The following is a 19,254-nucleotide window of genomic DNA, read 5'->3' as shown; positions in this document are numbered from 1 at the left end:
GGGGAGAACTTGACATAGGGGGAGAGATATGGCAAGAGATATGATAAAGGAAAGGGATCAATTAAAATTTTGAGCACGCAAGTAGGGGGAGCAAGCTCATGAACTTGTATGATGAATTTGAATGTGCATTTCATATGTTTGCTTGCATGGCACAAGTTTTAAATTTCAATATTCATGCTTGTGTGGTGTATGTTAGTTATAGGTTTGAATGATGAAATGAAAATCTAGCATGCATAAGTTTATCTAGTGATTTCATTTTCAAGTGTTTCCAAGTGGTATCAAGCTAACCATGGTGCTAAGGATGGTATAATGGTGCACTCCATTGGTACCATGCTTCAAAGGTCCATCTTTTATACCTTAGCATCATTTGGTAGACAATGTCTCATATATTTCCTATCTAAGCATATGTGCAAGCTACAATCCATTCAATTGAATTTCAATTCATATCTTTGTGAAAGGGTTGTCATCAATTACCAAAAAGGGGGAGATTGAAAGCTCTAGTTTGGTTTTGGTGAATTGATGAAACCCTAAGTGCTAACCTAGTTTATCAAGTGATCATGAGATAGGTAGCACATTCCAAGTGGTGAAGCAAATGAAGATCATGACATGATGATGGTGATGCCATGGTGATGATCAAGTGCTTGGACTTGAAAAGAAGAAAGAGAAAAAACAAAAAGCTCAAGGCAAAGGTATAAATGGTAGGAGCTATTTTGTTTTGGTGAACAAGACACTTAGAGAGTGTGATCACATTTAGGTTCAAATACCGTACTATTAAGAGGGGTGAAACTCGTATCAAAATGCAGTTATCAAAGGGCCACTAGATGCTCTAACTCATTGCATATGCATTTAGGATCTAGTGGAGTGCTAACACCCTTGAAAATGTTTGTGAAAATATGCTAACACATGTGCACAAGGTGATACACTTGGTGGTTGGTACATTTGAGCAAGGGTTAGAAACTTCACCGGTGGAGTGTCCGCCCGTAGATTGCAGACAGTCCAATGGTGTCACTGGCGCCCTAAACTCAGGTGAACATGGTCACTGTAAGTGACCGGATGCTGGTCTCTAAAGGATCGATGCGTCTAGTTAGTAGCAGCAGAAGAAGCGTAGCGTCGGCCGTCGACCGGACGCTGGCGCTAAAACGACTAGACGTTGGCTGGTTGCGTCCGTTCACACTAACATGGTCATGCATAGGGGAAACGCCAAGTGACCGGACACTGGGTGAGTCCGGTCGAGCATGACCGGACGCTTCTAGTCGTGAAAAATCATTTCTGGATGCTTACTGGAAATGACCAGACGTTGAGGTCCAGTGTCCAGTCACTTCACAGTAGCGCGTTCAGTCATTATTTGACCATTGAGATTGAGTGCTCAGTATATGAAGAGAGGGGACACATGGCACGCATCGCGTGACCGGACGCTGCAGCGTCTGGTCACCCCATGTTGTGCCCAGTGAAGGGGTACAACAACTCTATTTCATGGGGGCTTTTATTTAAGCCCCATGGCCAGCTCAAGCTCACTCTCTTAGCCATTTGCATTTACATAGCAACCTTGTGAACTTAGCCAAAGCCCTCCCACTCATCTCCATCATAGACTCAACATCTTTGTGAGACTGGGAGAGAATCCAAGTGTATTACTTGAGTGTTTTCATCTAGAGGCACTTGGTGTTCATGTTTTGCGGCGGGATTCGCTTGTTACTCTTGGTGGTTGCTGCCACCTAGACAGGTTGGAGTAGCGAGGATCATCGAGCGGAGGGTGGTGATTGTCTCTGGCTCCGATCGCGGTGATTGTGAGGGGTTCTTGACCTTTCCCTAGCGGAGAGCCAAAAGGTACTCTAGTGGATTGCTAGTGGCTTGTGTGATCCTCATCTTGTGTTGGTTGTGCGACACCCTATTGAGGGTTTGGCGTGTGAAGCCAATTAGCGCATGAACCTCCAAGTGAGTGAATCACCACAACGAGGAGTAGCTTGCCGGCTAGCAAGTGAACCTCGGTAAAAAATCATTGTGTTCATCATTTGATTCCGAGGTGATTGGTCTTCATTGGTATTCATTCTTGTGATTGATTGGCTCCTTCCTCAACATGGCGGTATAAACAAATTGCTCACTCTCTTTACCTTACCGCAAACTAGTTGTCAAGCTCTTTAGTGTAGCTAGTTGTGAGAGCTTGTTAGTTTGGTTAGTGTGGCTCTTTAGTTAGCCTTTGAGAGCACATTAACTTAGTGTAGTGTCATAGCTTTTATGTGGATAGAAACTATATAAACTAGAATTGTGGTAGGTGGCTTACTATTTTTAGTAGGCTAGCGCAACACTTGCTTCGCCTCATAATTGTCTAACTGGTTTGTTAAGTGTTGTTGTAGAAATTTTTAATAGGCTATTCACCCCCCCCTCAAGCCATTAGGACCTTTCAGTGTGACAATTGCTGATCTAGCCTATTGGGAGTTTGAAGATTGTGAGTGCTTCTCTGGTAGAATCTGGGAAGGAGGTGTCATCTGGGTCAATGATGAAAGTCAATAGTCGATCCAAGCAATTGGCTCTGAGAGTTTATTTTGATGACTCCTCCAGTTGATCATTATGGAACGGCTAAACATCGCTCTTATGGATTAATTTGTCAGAATATAGCCATTCTATTTCAAGGAGTCAGAGTTGGATTTAAATGCACAACATTTTTAAGAAGCTTGATAGCCGGTGATTTTTGATATAATATTTGAATCATCGTCGGCTATTTTGGAAGCAATTTTTTATTATGGAATTTTGGCCCTGGTGATTACAGTTAGTGCTCCAGTATGATCGAATTTAGATCCTTGCCAGGATTGACAGCCGATACTAACTAAGTATCGCCTTTAGAGTAAAAATTTACAATCCTAATTCGGCCTAAGAAGGCAAAAGCTGGTGTGGCACGCATCTCCTATAGTGCAAAAATAAAAAGGAAAAATGCAAGTCGTATGGAGAAAGTGTCAGTGGCGAAACATTCAAATAGGATCAAACAGGGAGACAGATTTAGAAGAAATCCACTGAAGTTTTTATTCATAATTGGCACCCTAAATACAGACTACGGGCCAAAGAAAATGTTGTTCACGATTCCTTCGGCCGAGGAAAGTATTCGCCACAACATCAGCATGCTCAATGAAGTCTTCCACAAACTTGTGGTGATCATCACCACTAGCAAGGCTAGGCTGAAGCTACCGGAGCTCATGTCTAGAGTTTACCTAGGAAATGGTCAGGGTGACCGCAGCCCCATGACGGACTGCCGTGAAGAGTGATTTCCTCAGCTGGCACGCACATGGATGTCCTGGAGACGACTTACCACTAGATTGCCCTGGGCATTCACGGCGCTGGTGGCATTATTCACCACCAGTTGAAGGGCCTCCAATTCCTCTATTAGAGCTATGATAAGAGGAGAAAGAATCATCCAAGAAAGCATGATGGAGCATAATAATAGAGGGACAGGGTTTCTTCTAAGGATCCTACCTGAGACCATAGCGTCAAAATCTACTAGTCATGCTCGGGCTACACTGCTCTCCCTCCCACTGGTGGTGAGGGTAGTTTGGGAGGCAGCTAAGGCGGCCTCCAAACGCTTAGTTTCTTGGGTTGCCTCCCAGTGATGACCCAACACCTCGTCCCACTCATGAAGATAATGACGCGCATTATCTCCGTTATACGAGTTCTAGGAATCGACGGAGGAGGCCGAAGATGCCGCCGGTGGAGCATCAAACCTCGCCAGCAGGTTTTGGACGCTAGCTTGAGAGACATTCCTACAAAACTAAAATTACCAAATTTAGATGGCTCTCAGAAGATCGGGGATGCAATTCGAACATACCCTGGGATACTGAGGCGCTTGCACGAGGGGAGATCCTCTTCTGGAATGTCACCAGCAGAGCGCTTGCTGTCTGCCATTGCTCTTGGCTAAAGATTGGATTTTCTGATCTGAGGATGAATAAGGAGGAGTTATGTAGTGGCAAGAGCGAAGGAAAGCGCAGATGTGACCTCTCAGCTATCCCCTAAAAGTATATATTTATAGCCGAAGTCAGCATGGGTAGGTTTATCGAGCCGTGTCGGAATAAAGTGCAGTTAATAGGAGCCAAAAGGCCATTCCAAGAATTGAAGAGGTCACGCATGGCCAAATAAGAAAACAACAGTTGTGGAGATCACGAACGCAAGGAATTTCCATTTTACTAGGATTTTCTACATTTTGGTTCGATTTCGGGCTATGAATTTGAAAATTCATTCGTTGCAGTTTTGTGTTACAATTCGAGTCTAGAGACTAGCTCTAAGGATTAATTGGTTGAACATGGTTGCAAGAAGCCAATTTTGGAGTCTTGGAAGGGTCGTTGAGAGTCGATCGCTAGACAATAGAGGATTTATACAAGATAGAGAAATGCTTCGGCTAAATATTCACACCAAATGTCACGAACCAGATATGCATAAGAGCCGCAAGTTACAAGTTTAGAACCACACAGGTTACATTTATAACATCTAGACAAGCATTGTCAATTTCTACAACTACAATTCACTCATTTCTGGATCTCAGGTTTGGGAAGAGTTTGCTCGCTATGGTTTTTGTGTTCTCACTTAACCCTGAATGATCTAACCCTAGAAAGTTAGTCAATTCGTTCAGACCGACTGTTTCTGAATCAATTAAAAGACCAAAGTCCATGTTATCTGGTGGGTTCTTCGGTTGATAGCTTAAAAGCTACTAATAAAAGAACCAATGGCTGTGAAAGAAAAGATCATTTAGGGCCAAGATATGAAGAACAGATGCAAACTGAATTCTTATTCATTGACAAAACCCGATTATAGTCTAAGGGCCGAAGAAAACACGGTTGACGATTCCTTCGGCCGGGGTTATGTGCGCTACGGCTTCGATGGCTCCTTCGAAGTCATCAACCAAGTCCTGATAGTTGTCGGGGTCATCGCCATTGGGGAAGCCAAGCTGCAGCGGACGAAGATCATGCCCTGAGCGCACCTGGGCAATCACCAGGGCAACAACGGTTCCATGTCAAAAGTCATGGTGATCCACCTCCCGGGCATGCACGGGAACATCCTAGAGGTGGGCGACCAACATGTCACCTTAGGCATTTAGGGCATCAGGCCGCATCATTTGCCACCAACTAGAGTGCCTCTAGTTGCTCCATCAGAGCTACAACAAGAAGAAAAAGGTCATTAGGAGAAGATCAGGAAAATAGAGTAAACAAATGCAAAGTTATCTTGAAGAACTTATCCGCAACCCTAGCATCAGACACCGCTAGTTGTGCCCATACAACATTGGTCTCCCCCTCCATGGAGGCGAGGGTAGCCTAGGGAGGTGCTCAAGGTGATCTCTAGATGACTAGCTCTCATGGGTCGCCTCCGAGTAGCGGTCCATCTCCATGTTCCGCTCATGAAGATAATGGCGGGCGTCATCTCCATTATAGGAGTTGGAGAAGTCATCGGAGGATCTTGTTGGTGCCACTAATTTGGCATCTCGGGCAGGCACCAGAAGGCCCCATCGCATGACGATGGGCACCAGCATGGGATATGGCTCTACGGATCAAAAGGAGTCATTTAAGGCGATCATTCAAAATAACAAAGATGTGAATGAGGTCTAACTTACCCCTGACTGATAGATGCATTAGCGCATGGGGAGTTCTTCCTCTAGGATTTCACCGGCAAGATGCTTACCATCGGCCATGGTTTTGGAAAAGAAGGGACTAGTATAGATCTAGGGAGGAAGAAGTTGCATGGTGACAAAAGCAAAAGCAAAGTGCAAATGTGTCTTCTTGGGTGTCCCTAGAGAAGCGTATATAGCCAAAGAGAGACATTTGTGGATTTCTTGATTAAAATAGAATTAAAATCAGAGAAGGTGAGGGGCCATCTCAAGGATCAAGGAAACCATGCGTGGCCTAATAGGGGTACAAGCGGTTGTAGACGCTGCAGACTTGAGATTTCATTCACTAGGGTTTTCTGCACGATCACTCGATTTTGGGTCACGGACTTCAGAGGTTATCTAACTTAGCTTTGTGTTTTCACACTGCATCTAAAGGTGGGCCCTAGGATTGATCAGCTAGAGTTCAATCGACCAAAGGCTAAATTAGCTGATAGACCAAGCTTGGGATCTTATCAACAAAAGCGATCAATCCAAAAGATCGATTACATGGCTTGCGACAGTCGACAATGGTAGAGGAATTTGTGCACAATAGGGTACAATATCAACCAGACTTAAGGAATGTGAAAAGATCGACTATGGAGCATGAGTTGGGAAAGAAAAGGTTGGCTCAAAAGGTTGAAAGGATGATCACCATCAAGTGACCAAACGTCATGATCTTCGATATATCCTTGATCGAGAAAGGCCAATGGAATATATCTACAAAGGGGCCAAAGAAGTTAGCATGAGATCAGAGCAAACGGTTGAAAGTGTGGCGCATGCAACAGTCATAAGAAGTAATTTTGAATAAAATCATTTTATCCAAAAATGGGGGGTATGTGTTGACACCAAAATTTGGTTCGAGATAAGGAGGCCATAAGGTCGGAAAACATATCAAGGGAAAGCTGAGATATTCAGCAAGACCAACCAACTAAATTGCCATCAACTAGATAAGATGATGTCATCATTTCAAGGGAATGGGCCTATTCGGCGCAAAAAATGTATCGATGCGCCTGGTCACACAGCAAGACGGAAGGATCAACTTGATGGAGCAAGGCTGGAGATCCGCTTGGCTTCAACGCAGGGCTAGCCAATCCTATCAATTCTCGAAGGCATGCCAGTCAATTTGACCTGCAATTGACAAAGAGAGAAAGTTTATCAGTAATTTAAGGTGGAACATGCCGGGTTTTTGCCCAAATAGTTCCAAGTGTGTCGCTTTGGGAGCAGCCAGACAGAGAAATCGACTAAACATCCGATACAGCGAAGAAATCAGCTATTAAGGACTATAAAGCTCATGGGTTACAATTGATTTTATGATGACAAGTACACTATACACAGATGTAAGTAAAATCATCAGCTAGGTGGATACTACCAGCGTAAAGCATTGAGCCGATGAATTTAACGAGAAAGGATATAACATGCGAACAAATTGACTAGTCCAGTACAAATGGATCTACAAACACTCTAAATCTAATCTATTACTATCAACAGTGAGGTTCGACCAGGATCGATGGCAGCTATGATGATAATAACAAACTAAAACCAAAGAATCCGGAAAACCAGTCTATACATTCACAGGTTTTCTGAAAGACATGCTATATGTGTGAAAGCACAAACGAATCGGCTGAAATAGCCAATTCAGGTAGAAAAGGTACTATAACATGTGAACAATTGACTATTTAACATGGATAGACCTATAAACTCATCAGACCTAACATGTTATCTTTAACAGTGGGGTTCGACCGGATCGATGGCAGCCATAATAAAGACAACAAATCAACCCTTTAAAATAAATAGATCTATTCACATTTAATAGAATCATGGAGACACACTGTAGGCGTTAAAACAGTAGGCGATCAGCTATTTAGCCGATGCAAGCATAGCAAATAGCCAGGGTCATGCTTGGTCGAAAGCAAATCTACTAGCTAGCATCCTCCAATCTAAAGTACTAATAGTGGGGGTTGACCAGATCGATACATCCATAATAGCAAGCTATGGACCTAGATTCAACTAGCTAGTAAACCTTCTCAAGATCAGACATGCCTTGACCGTGTATTATGCACGACCAAGATCGAAGCAGAACAACCGATGAAACATAATCCGTCGTTTAAAGTAAGAACCAGTCGCAATGTAACATAATAAACGATGGAATAAAAGGATGTGAGGCTGATCTAGATCGATCTCGATCGGGCAGGTTGATATTGCTGAAAACTAATGAACAATAAGGACATCTACAAGATCGGTAACTTGATGAATCTATCAGAAGGATGCCACCCTTAGGTAGAGCCGATAACTTGACCTTAATCTAATTCGAGCAATGGAGGTCGAACTTAACCGATGTAGCCTTACAAACAGAAGTATTAGCTATGATGGTACTTACAGACAAGCCAGAGGTCGGCCGAACCGATACAACCCTGCTTGTTGAAAAACTCGCTGAGATCTACACTACTCCTACTCATAAGTGTTGGCGTGAAGCCAAAAAAAGTAATTGGTATTGATTGATTGGATGTCCCTTTATAATAGCTGAGGTCCGATATTTATACCCGAAACCTAAGCACGAATCCTACTTAAATACAATTCATTACAACTTTTGCTATTAAGAGAAAACATTCCTAATTTAAGATAACTTAGACCCTAGTCTTTCCCTTTTTGTAGAGTCCGACATGTCTTTCCCGATGCCAACCGTAGCTCATTAGCGTTATCTGTTGATGTCGTCCGAAGAGAGACGATCCCAGTGCCACATCTGAATCAGCTGATGTCGATCCTTATGCAATCGATTCCTTGATGACTCAATATTGGAAGCTTTGAGTTCCCGCGTTCTTCTTCCCAAATTTTGGTGTAAATAGGGCCCCATTGGTAGGAACGACAAGATACGAAGCAAGAAGATGCGTCGGGCTTCATAGAAGGAAGATTGAGGTCCAAGTTATCATAATTTAGGAAGCTTTGTTAGGGCCACCTACCAACTGTTAGGGCCAGAGACAACTCCCCACCGGCTCCTAGCGCCGCCGATCCCTCTCGCCGTGATGTTCCCACCGGGATGCCCCCTCTAGCGATGGAAGGGGTCAGAGGAACGGGCACCGACTGCTCTCCCAGCACCATGACATCCGGGGACCCTTCGGCTACGTCCCTCTCAGTTCGGCCCATGCCAAACTCCATCGCCTGGGCTGCCAACGGTGCGGGTCGAACCGGTAACTCAGGCGCAACCACGATAGGGTCCAGCTATGACCCAGCCTATCATAGCCACCGACATCTCCACCTACGTTGGTAGGGTCATGACCGGATGTGTCGCTCCCACCATGGTCGGCGCCATGAGCGCGGTAGGTAGCCTCGTCTGCCCCGTCGCTGGCAGCGGTGTCACCACCATCGCCAACTGCTCGACAATCTCCGAAGGCGCCCCTTTCGCCCCCATTTCTTCCTGTCCCACCGAGGGCACGGGCGCCACCACAGGTGGCGCCTAACCAACCAGCGACGTAGTCACACTAGTGCCGCTCCCACCCGAAATGGGCGTGATGCTAGCCGACGGTTGCCACCTCGCTTGAAGCACAACGCTCGTCTTTGGCGCCAGCGCCAACGGGTTACGCCGCCTCCCAACGCTGCAAGAAACGAAAAACATAAGTCACGATGAAATCCACCTAAAGCAAAGGAAGCAGGGGAGCTAATGACTCACATTGGCGCTGTTGGGCAACAAATACGTTTGGGGGGTGAACCCCAAGACCTCTTCTCCGCCTCGTCGGGGCAAGGCTATTTTGAGCCCGCCCCCTGCTCCCGGACAGAGGGGCTCGCTCCCCTTGGATCTTAGGGTGCGACAGCAGAGCCATCCAACTCCACTGGCACCTCAGGCGTGGTGGCAGAGCCGCCCACTCCTGTTGGCTCCTGGGGCAGGCCGACGGTCTAGCTTGTCTCCATTGGCTCCATGGACGTGCCCTCCCCTCCGTGGAATGGGATGGGTCCCGACTCCTACAAGGATGAGCCGATACCTGATAGCACATCCTTGCTCTCTAGATCATCCCACTCAATGTCATTGACTACCTCATCGTTGTCTTCCTCATCATCATCATCGTCATTGTCGGTGTCCTCCCCCTGCTCCCGTGCCTGTAGCTTTTGCCGCCTCTTCTTCCTCTTGTCCTCCATCGCCTTCCTCAGCCTCTCACCCTCGGCGCGATTTGCCGCCCTCATGGATGAATCCCTCGGCAACGAAGCTGGGTGATCCATGAGGATGAGGTCCCTCAGCTGGTCTCACCCCTCTCAATGTTAGTATCAAGAGGTCAAGAAATCAATTGAAGTGGAGGCATAAGGAGGGGAAACTTACGAAGATGACATGGCCTGCTTCTGGCCGCATCGAAGGATGTCCCGGCACTAGGTAGACGAAATTGAGGGGGCACCCATGTCGTCCCTCAAAGGCTCCATCGCCTCCATAATGCGCTGCGCGACCTCGGAGTGGGAGAGCGCTCCCTCGGCAAGCGTCATCCTATCGAATGATGCCTCAGGCGCCATCGCATACAGCGGGAGCACGCGCCTCATCAACGGCACCACCCTCCTCGTGTGGTAGGCCCCTGATGATGCCCAATGCCTTCAGGTCGCTCTCCTTCAGGATGTGGATGGTGACAAGGTGGTCCCAGATCAGGTGCCTGGTGAACTACAACAGGGGGCGGCGACGTCGTTCTTGAGATAGAACCACTGCGAATGGCACCCCTTATTAGAGGTCAACAGCCACATCGACAAGTACTTGCCGACCTAGTTGTTCCAAAGGTGGATGCTGGCGCATCCCATCGGCGTATGCAACTCCTGCCTACCGCTCTTCTCCCTCTTCTTCTAGAGGGTGATGGCAAAGAAGTGCCACCACAGATCGAAGTGGGGACTGATCCCTAGGAATCCCTCACACATGGCGACGAACGCCGCCATATGCTGAATCCCGTTAGGATTAAGGTGCTATAGCTCGATCTTGTAGTAATGAAGTAGTCCTTGAAGAAATCTATGGACGGGGGTGGTGAACCCGTGCTCATAGAAGTGCATGAATGATACCACGTAGCCATCGGGCGACGATGGCACATCTTCGCTGGGTAGCAGCCACTCCTCGGCCGAGGTCCGCACATGGAGAAGGCCGCGACGAACGAGGCCCTCCAAGCGCTAGAAGGTGATGTCAGAGCGAAACCATGGATCCATTGGAAGATAGGGGCGAGTGGATGTGAGCTCATCAGCGATGGGGACGCGGATGTAGGAAGCCTAGGTGATTAGTTGCGGCGGTTGCAGATGCGAAGGCAAGAAGACGAGGTATGAAACCTAGGGGGCGAACCCTTTGGTTTTATAGGGGTGATAAGCGCAAGAAAACCAACTGCCCGCCTAGATCTACGTGTCTACCATGATCTGCCACAACGTCATGCCATGGGATATGCGCACGTAATCTCTATCCGTTCCCTTGGAGAACTCACCGGACGTTTCGCCTCTTCAGACAGGTCATGACTCGTTACAAGTGTGAGGAATACAGATCTAAAAACACCTCTACGGCCTGTCTGGGCCTAGGAGCTCAAAGGTTGGCCCATCGATGAGTTCGACAACCGCTCTGGGTACCTTCATGGTAAGGAAGTAGAAAGGGGTGGGTCTGCTAGCGACCAGCACCCAGGAACACAAGCGCTGTAGGCATCCTAGCCTACATTCGAGTCTCGACTGGATACGATCCATGGTTTTTTTCCTAAGGAAGGCAGAGAGCCCTTGGGACCAGTCAAACAGACCCGAGAACTATATGGATTGACCGCTGAGAATCTAGAGTCGGTCACTAGCTGGCCCTAGTCGGATCCCCACGAACAGGATACCATGGCCCCTAATCAGGAAAGACCTTTTCCAAACCACCAAAAAATCATGGCCATACCCGCGAAGGGTCCGGTCTCGACAAAAGGGAACCACCATTCCCAGGTTACGTCATGGGCTATAGAAGAAGGCCAAAGCCCTCAGAGTCCTCCCGTTCGGAAAAGTCCTCCGAAGGAGTATTCTACTCCTCCGAAGGCTCGGGGGCTACTGTCGAGGACCAATACTAGGGTACCCTAAGAGGAGGGGCTAATGGTCGTTATACGTTAATCCATCCAGACAGTCAAGGGTGCGACTATATCTCCAATCGATACCAAGGCCGCAGGCTCCGCCTCGCCTGACCTCTAAGGGCGGGCTCCACCTCGCTCGACCCCCGAGGGCAGGCTCCGCCTCAGTTCGACGTCTGAGGGCGGGCTCTGGCTGGCTCCGCCTTGCCCGACCCCCGAGGCAGGCTCCACCTCGCCCGACGTCCAAGGGCTGGCTCCGCCTCACCTGATGTTTGTAGGCTAGGCTCTGCCTCGCCCGTCGTCTAAGGGCTAGCTCTGCCTCGCCCGATCCCTCGGGCACGACTCCTAATAGAAGCTCACATGTCACCACCAACCACTACGGGCCAGAAAGTACAACCCAATGTCAAGCTTCTGCCATCGTGTAGGGAGCGGTCACGTCTCAACATGACCCGTCCCCGCGACATGTTATTACAGGGGACTCACATCGCCCACAGTGACGAACACGTAGTCACTGTGTTGCCTACTTCCTGTACGGTCGCTGATCAGCATGCTGAGTCACCGCCCCGCCTGCCGGGGCAGGATGAGACATCATGACTCGCTGACAACGCCAGGGCATGGCATCATCAAGCGGACAGCCGCTCGGCGTGGGGCTATCCCTGTCACCACCGCCCATGTCAGTGGGGCCTGCACAAAGGAAAGGAAAGACCCGGTGACTCTAAAGGACTTCCTTTCTCTCTTGTTCTTCTCTTTTCTCTCGTTGTAACCCGTGCTTTCCCTTGGTCTATAAAAGGGAAAGCAAGGATGTCCCATTAAGTGGCATCACATCGCACAAGAACTCATCGTACCGCATTAAATCAGATCAGAACCACTAGCATCGAACCTCGAACACACAGCCGAACAGCGACGAAGCTCTGGGCATCCATTCGTTCTTCCCATCAGAGACTTGGAACATGTCCCTCCCTCGCTCGTTTGTAACCCCTACTACGAATTTTTCAGTGCTAGTAACACGAGCAGCAGCAACGAACTGGACGTAAGGGACATTCTGCCCGAACCAGTATAAATCTCGTGTCCTCTTAGCACACCATCCGAGCCAGATGCGCAATAATACAAATTTACTCGTTGGTGTTTACTCGAAACACCGACAATTTACGATTTATTTGCGAACGAATCTTTTAAGCCTAATTAGTCCATGATTTGACAATGGCCCCGTTCGCTTCGCTGAAAAAGCAAGCTGAAATACTATTCCGGCTGATTTATTATGAGAGAAAACAATGTTCCGGCTGAAAAAACAACCTAAAAAATACGGATTATAAGATAAGCAAACAGAACCAATAAGGTGCTACAGTAACACATGTGCTAATGACGGATTAATTAGGCTTAATAAATTCATCTCGCGGGTTACCGATGAATTCTGTAATTTATTTTTTTATTAGTATCCGAACACCTGCGATACTCTCATGTAACACCCCAAAACTTTACACCCTAGATTTAAACAAAGCCTTAGTTTGTATTCCTGTTACATTCATTTTGATTTTCCACTCTTGCGTTTGAAATCATTGACTGTCTTTGCTCCTAATTACACTTATGTTGCAGATTATAATGACTTTGGCTTGTTAGCAAAATAGCAAGCGTAGCTTGTTATTAGCAGAATAGAGCTGCCAAGCAGCTCGCGGAGCCATGATGGCATCAGACAGCGCAGGCTGACAAGTATATGATAGATGCGTGGAGACTCATTTCACCTGCTGTTGTCATTAGTCAATAGCACATGAAAACCCGAAATTGTGGGGATGGATTAAATGACGCTGTAACATGGGAACATCTCAAGGCGTCCTCATGGTGGCTCATGGTCATGAGGCTTGAGCCTGAGCAACCAATCAGGATTGGTTGTCCACTAGTTTTCACAGACGGTGACGATGACGATGCAACATCCATCACTGCATATCTGTTCAGGTCCGTAGCGCACCAATAGGACAGTAGTAACACCGACATCTCCGTCATTGTCTCGCAATGCGGAGTTCTGCACAAGGGATGCAACTGCTTCAGCCATACTTTTCAGCAAACGAACAATATTTTTCTTCCATGACAAATCAAGCATAAACATCAGCATAAGCCAAATTTCGCTCAACAGAACTTTCACAAAACCATCAATGCAATGACCTACTGGACAAGCCTGGCTCCGTGGAATCTTCAATTCCACAAGGTATGCAAATAACTTTGCCACATATGGACCAACAATTCCCAACAGAAGCGCACACATTTCGAGCTACATAATTTACAGATATATGTACAAAATGAGTTCCAGCAGCGACAACTCATAACACGAAGGTTAAGACTGAAAATCGGCGCCAGCCACGCCAAACAAGCCTCCTACAGCAGCACACATATTAAACTTCAAAAGCAAGTTCATCAAGAAAATCGGCCAAGGCACCTAGGTTATCAGGCAAAATATACAATGAAAGGCTGATGTACTGTTGATGACAATGAGTTGCAGCTTGGTCCACCTTATGCAAGCCTCTGTCATCGCCAGAGGAACACTATGCTAGTTGGAAACCTCCATTGTTTAACTGAAAAAAGAAGGATACCATAAATTTTAGGACTACTAAAAGACTAGTAAACAGCCAAGAGCAACCACATTTGTGTGGTTAGCTAAAATTTACGAAATAGGGGAAAACTATTACTCAAGTTAATTATGTGCATGGAGAAAAACACCTGACGATGCACAGAGTTTCATTCTAAGTTCATAAATTATATGCATGAAGCAATCAGCAATTCAGCATATTCTGGACCAACATGAGTTGAGATCAAGCAAGCAAAAAAAGACAACAAGTATCTGAATCTAAAGTGGATCAAATGACTTAAGAAAAAGAATAAATAGTACAATATTATGCTAAGAAACAATATGTAAGTGCAAAAATACAGTAAAAGCACAAAACAATAATGTGCACAGCTAATTAGATTTATGGATAAATCACCATTGCTTGGACAATTGTAAAATTACATCAGGTACGTATAAGTACACACTCAACTGAATAAAAGAAAACCAAAAGAGGCACATGCGTGACTGCAAAACTAGAATAAAAGCCAAAGAACACAACTCAATAATAAATTCACAGTAAAACTCTCAAGCTATATGCTACCCAAAATTTACAATAAATATTTCTACAGGCTAGAAGCAGTCTCCTGCATGCTTATGTTAAATATCAGTTTTCATACACAGATGTACAAGATATGTCTCTTCCATATCAGAAACACAAACAGTTTTAGCTATCAAATAAATCTGACAAAAAATTGTGAGTCATAACTATCCAGAACTTTGGTATGGACTAAATTTGAAACCATAACACAACTTTAGGCAAATATGAAAGTAGGTAATCAGCTAATAACTGACAATTTTGACTATCACTGCAGAGCATATGAACTGCAATAAGAATTTTTTGTGAAGTCACAAGCAAAATCCTTGCACAAATATAATAGAGTAATGAGCAAACTGTCTGTTCAAAACTGTACAAGTGCCAATGGCATACACAGGGAACAACTGATCATTTGTGACAATGAGTGGAGGAATAAAGAGCAGTTGGACATAGAATAGCTGCAAAGAGACATCAGATCAGTGAATGATATTGGTTATTTGGGTCTAAACCAACAAAACAGGAAAAAGGGTCACTACTCAATAGTTTGCCACAGAAAATAACAGAAGCTTTGTCAACTTGATTTTTGTGCCTGCTCACCACATTGTCTAACCATATCAAAGGTTTTGCACAGCCAGCAGCACAAGACAACTACTCCATTAGTGACAGCTCATCATTGAGCTGTGGTGGTGGGCTGGTGACCAAAGCTGCAACTTTAAGAAGCCCAGCATTAAGCATTCACACAATTAAGGCTGTTAAACTTTCACAAGCCCAACATGCTCATCATTGAATCTTTTAATGATCAGGACTACAAGCTAGTGTAATAGGATTCTAACACATGAGTTTGCTGCAGGATTCTTTTATTGTTCACCAGCCATCAATCTTTGATACCACACATGATCTTGATGAAACCTTGTCCCATAGGATCTGGTAATTCAACTAAATAGCTACAATGGTAATCCTCATCTATAGGCAGAATAGGCATGTCCAGGTCAATGAAACTACAAAACCAACAGGGAAAGAAACTAGAGATGGTCACCTAATGACTATGCAATAACATCATCATCTTTCTTACTGGAAAAAGAATAAAAGTTATTACTATTTAGATTTTGCTAGGATGCAGTGTGCAGACATAACTAGCAAGGGCAAGGGCCACAGCCGTGGATCATGCGCATTAGACGGTTTAGTAAATGAGTGACATACAACCTCTTCTGCAACTGCAGTATAGATTTTTTTTAACCAAAGCACTGAATCAGCAATGAGGTAGAGAAATTAGGAGGATAACTTGAGGGAAAACAGTAACACGATACTATAATTAGTCTAGATCTGAGCACAAGTATACAGTATAGCAAAATATAAAGTTTGAAGTATACATGGAACTCAACCACATACACATAACAATCTTTGAAGGAAAATTATGAGTAACTACTGCCAAGAAACAGTCCTATGAAGTACCAAAAGAAAAATAGCACAGAAGGAATAAAGAGAATTACCAGCTGAGGAATTTTAGTCAGCAGTTGGCTTGATGATCCCCAAGTGAAGCATTATGAAAACTTCAAAAATAAAGGGAAAAGAAAGAGAGCACTGCCTTCTAAATAGGTACTCCAGTTACATGGTTAACTGTCCAACCCATTCATCAACCATCCCATAGTCAATGCTTAGCTCCCTCAATGGTGGAATGTTTTCCATGGCAAAGATCATGAGGTGGGGGTAAGACGCATTGTAATGATCAAACAGCACAAACTGGACAAACACGTTTGGACTGCAACTGTGGCTGAAATAGCATGCCACATTCCTTGCCCTTGACACGTCAATTGCAAAGTTTAACTCAGGAATAGCAGGATGGTCTGGAGCCACATAATCAGGGTTCACATCAGATATATCACCCCAATCCAACCACCTTGGAGGAAACCTACTTGGACGCACCAAGCAATCGCCATTCGCTGCCACAATCTCTGACTGCTGGTGAGTAAGGACAATCCCGCTGAACTCACAAATGAATGTGCCAGCCTTAATGAGATCCAAAGACCGAACTCCCCACCCAGTCTCCCTTGACCGGAATACCTCAAGCCTATGTTGAAGCCCCTTCTGACTAACCCTGTTGGGGCAACTAGGTGGGCACCTGCAGTATGGCCCACACTCATATACCAGTGGCTTGCCTCGTAGCAGGGTTCCAGTCTTATCATATGGAAACTCGCCACCATTCCTCCCTGCACAGTTACATCCAATTGAGCAAATCCCAACGCAATCACAACCACCACCACCACCTTCAGCAAACTTCCCCTGGACAGCAGAGGTAGGAAATATTGGCCGTGCCAGATACTCGAACAAGAGTGGGTCCTGATCATCATCAACATCATTGAAGAGTGCGACTGGCAAGGTCTCTCGGCCCATGGAGATATCAAAGCTCAAATACCCTGTTGGCCTTATAGCCAACACATCCACCTTAAGCTGTTCAGCTACTCGATAATTGACAGTACCCATGGGTTCTTGGCCTTCAATGCGCAGCATTCTATACTTATAAACACCAAACCCAGATTTCCCACGGTCGAGCCAGTAGTCGACAACCTTGTAGAGGCCATCGTAGAAGTATACCTTACCAACAGGGCTTCGTCTTGACTTGACAGCACGGATTACACGAATCTCAATACCATAAGCCATGCTGCGCTCGAGCGCAAGATTGCCGCCCTCCAGCTTCTGATCGACGCAATGCTTGTGGAGGTTGGGATCACGGCCGCCATGCCCAGTGTACACAAGTACATCACCGTGATCATCATCATCCTCATACCCACCAGATACAATTATAGATGTGGCTATAGGCTCCCCAGATGCAGACCTCCCTGCACTGACATAATCAATTCCTGCCTGCACCTGGCCATGGAGGCCAAGCACGCAGAGCTCCATGCGGAAGAAGAAGGCATCACCCACCGAGATCCCGGGCATCGGCCCCACGATGCGGCGGTCGCGATTGAGCCAGAGGTCGTGGTCCGCCATGAGCGCTGCGGCACGCAGGTCCGCGCGGACGCGGCGCCGGTCCCTGGCAACGCCGAACCCGGCGACGCCCGCGAGGCCGAGGGACTCGGCGCGCTCGTCGTCCCTGAGTAGCAGCCCGCGGAGGCACTCGAAAGTGATGCGCGCCCTGCGCACGAGGTCGCGGAAGTAGATCTGGTCCTGCACGCCGAGCGAGGAGACCCGCACGAGGTCCGACGAACGCGGCCGGCGCTTCTTCACGACGGACCCGGACGCGGACTGCACCACCGCCGGTGCGGTCGCCTCCGGCGCCGGCGCCGGGACGATCGCCCCGGACCCCGTAGACGAGACGTAGAGGCTCGCGAGGCGGTAGTACTCCTGAAGGAGCGCGTCCACGTCCTGGTTAGGCGGCAGCGACTGCAGCGGCGCCATCACCGGCGCGGACGAGAGGTCAGGAGTCGCTGGTGGCAGAGGCACCGAGGCCTCCGGAGCCGGAGCCGCCGCATGCTGCTGCGGCGGCGTCAGGGTCGGGGGCCCAGGCAGCGGCAGGGGCCCGAGCTCTGGTGACGCCGGCTCCGACTTGGGCTCCCTCTTGAGGAACGGCAGGAAGTTGAGGTCTATGGAATCCGACGACCCGGCCGGAGACGACATCGGCGACGACGACGGCGAGGATTGCTCCACATCCATTTCCATAACCAAACTTCCCTGTCCGCCCTCCCTTGCCTCCTCCTCCGCTCCAAAATTCCCCAAACCCTCGCGGCGCATGACGAAGACGGCAAGGTGGATTGGAGAGGCCGATGAGGGCTGCGGGGAGAGTGGAGGATTTCACCAACTAGAGACTGATGACGTGATGTTGGTGGAGGCGAGGAAAAAAAAATGGCGGAGCGAGGGAGCGGTTGCAAAATCTCCAAAATGGAGCGCCCTTCACCGGGGAGCAGAAGTCTAAAATGGAAATGCGAAATTAATTTGAATGCCGGGAGCAGAAGTCTATAAAGTCGTGGGCACACACTTTCTCGTGCTCTCCACAGTCACTGACAAGCAGGCCCGATGGACAACTGTCCGGGTCTTCAAGGAAAAGCAGCATTTAGTATAGTTGGTACCTCGGGAGAAATGCAGAGTTAATTCTGGTATAAAAAAAATTGACTCGATATTAGGTGTTGTTTGGTTTCGAGCTCCTAATGCTTTAGTTTCTAAAAATTTTAGATAGCCTTCTAAGATGGTGTTTGGTTGACCCTCCTAAATTTTAGTTCTTGTCTCATCAAATATTTAGACTAATGCATGGAGTATTAAATATAGATTAATTACGAAACTAATTACGTAGTTTACGATTAATTTGCTAGACGAATCTTTTAAGCCTAATTAGTTTATGATTTGATAACGTGGCGGTACAGTAAACATGTGCTAATGACAGATTAATTAGGTTTAAAAAATTCAGTCTCGTGGAGTGCTGATGGATTATGTAATTTATTTTTTTATTAGTATCCGAATATCCTATGCTAATATCCTCCTGACA

The 19,254-nt window shown here is 46.7% G+C and overlaps 1 protein-coding gene across 1 annotated transcript; it reads right to left on the bottom strand.

The window, feature by feature from the left end:
* Positions 1-13,727: 13,727 nt before the first annotated feature.
* Positions 13,728-18,681, bottom strand: LOC136549626 (histone-lysine N-methyltransferase family member SUVH9-like). The gene is made up of 2 exons (XM_066540976.1): positions 16,265-18,681; positions 13,728-14,207 (listed from the first exon to the last, which is right to left on the bottom strand). Exon 1 carries the CDS (start codon positions 18,504-18,506, stop codon positions 16,380-16,382), a length of 2,127 nt encoding a protein of 708 aa, XP_066397073.1. The 5' UTR covers positions 18,507-18,681; the 3' UTR covers positions 13,728-14,207; positions 16,265-16,379.
* Positions 18,682-19,254: the final 573 nt, after the last annotated feature.

Source organism: Miscanthus floridulus, chromosome 4, assembly GCF_019320115.1.
Source record: "Miscanthus floridulus cultivar M001 chromosome 4, ASM1932011v1, whole genome shotgun sequence".
Lineage (NCBI taxonomy): Eukaryota > Viridiplantae > Streptophyta > Magnoliopsida > Poales > Poaceae > Miscanthus > Miscanthus floridulus.
Note: the sequence above shows the minus strand (reverse complement) of the source record. Positions and strands in the feature narration are given on the sequence as shown.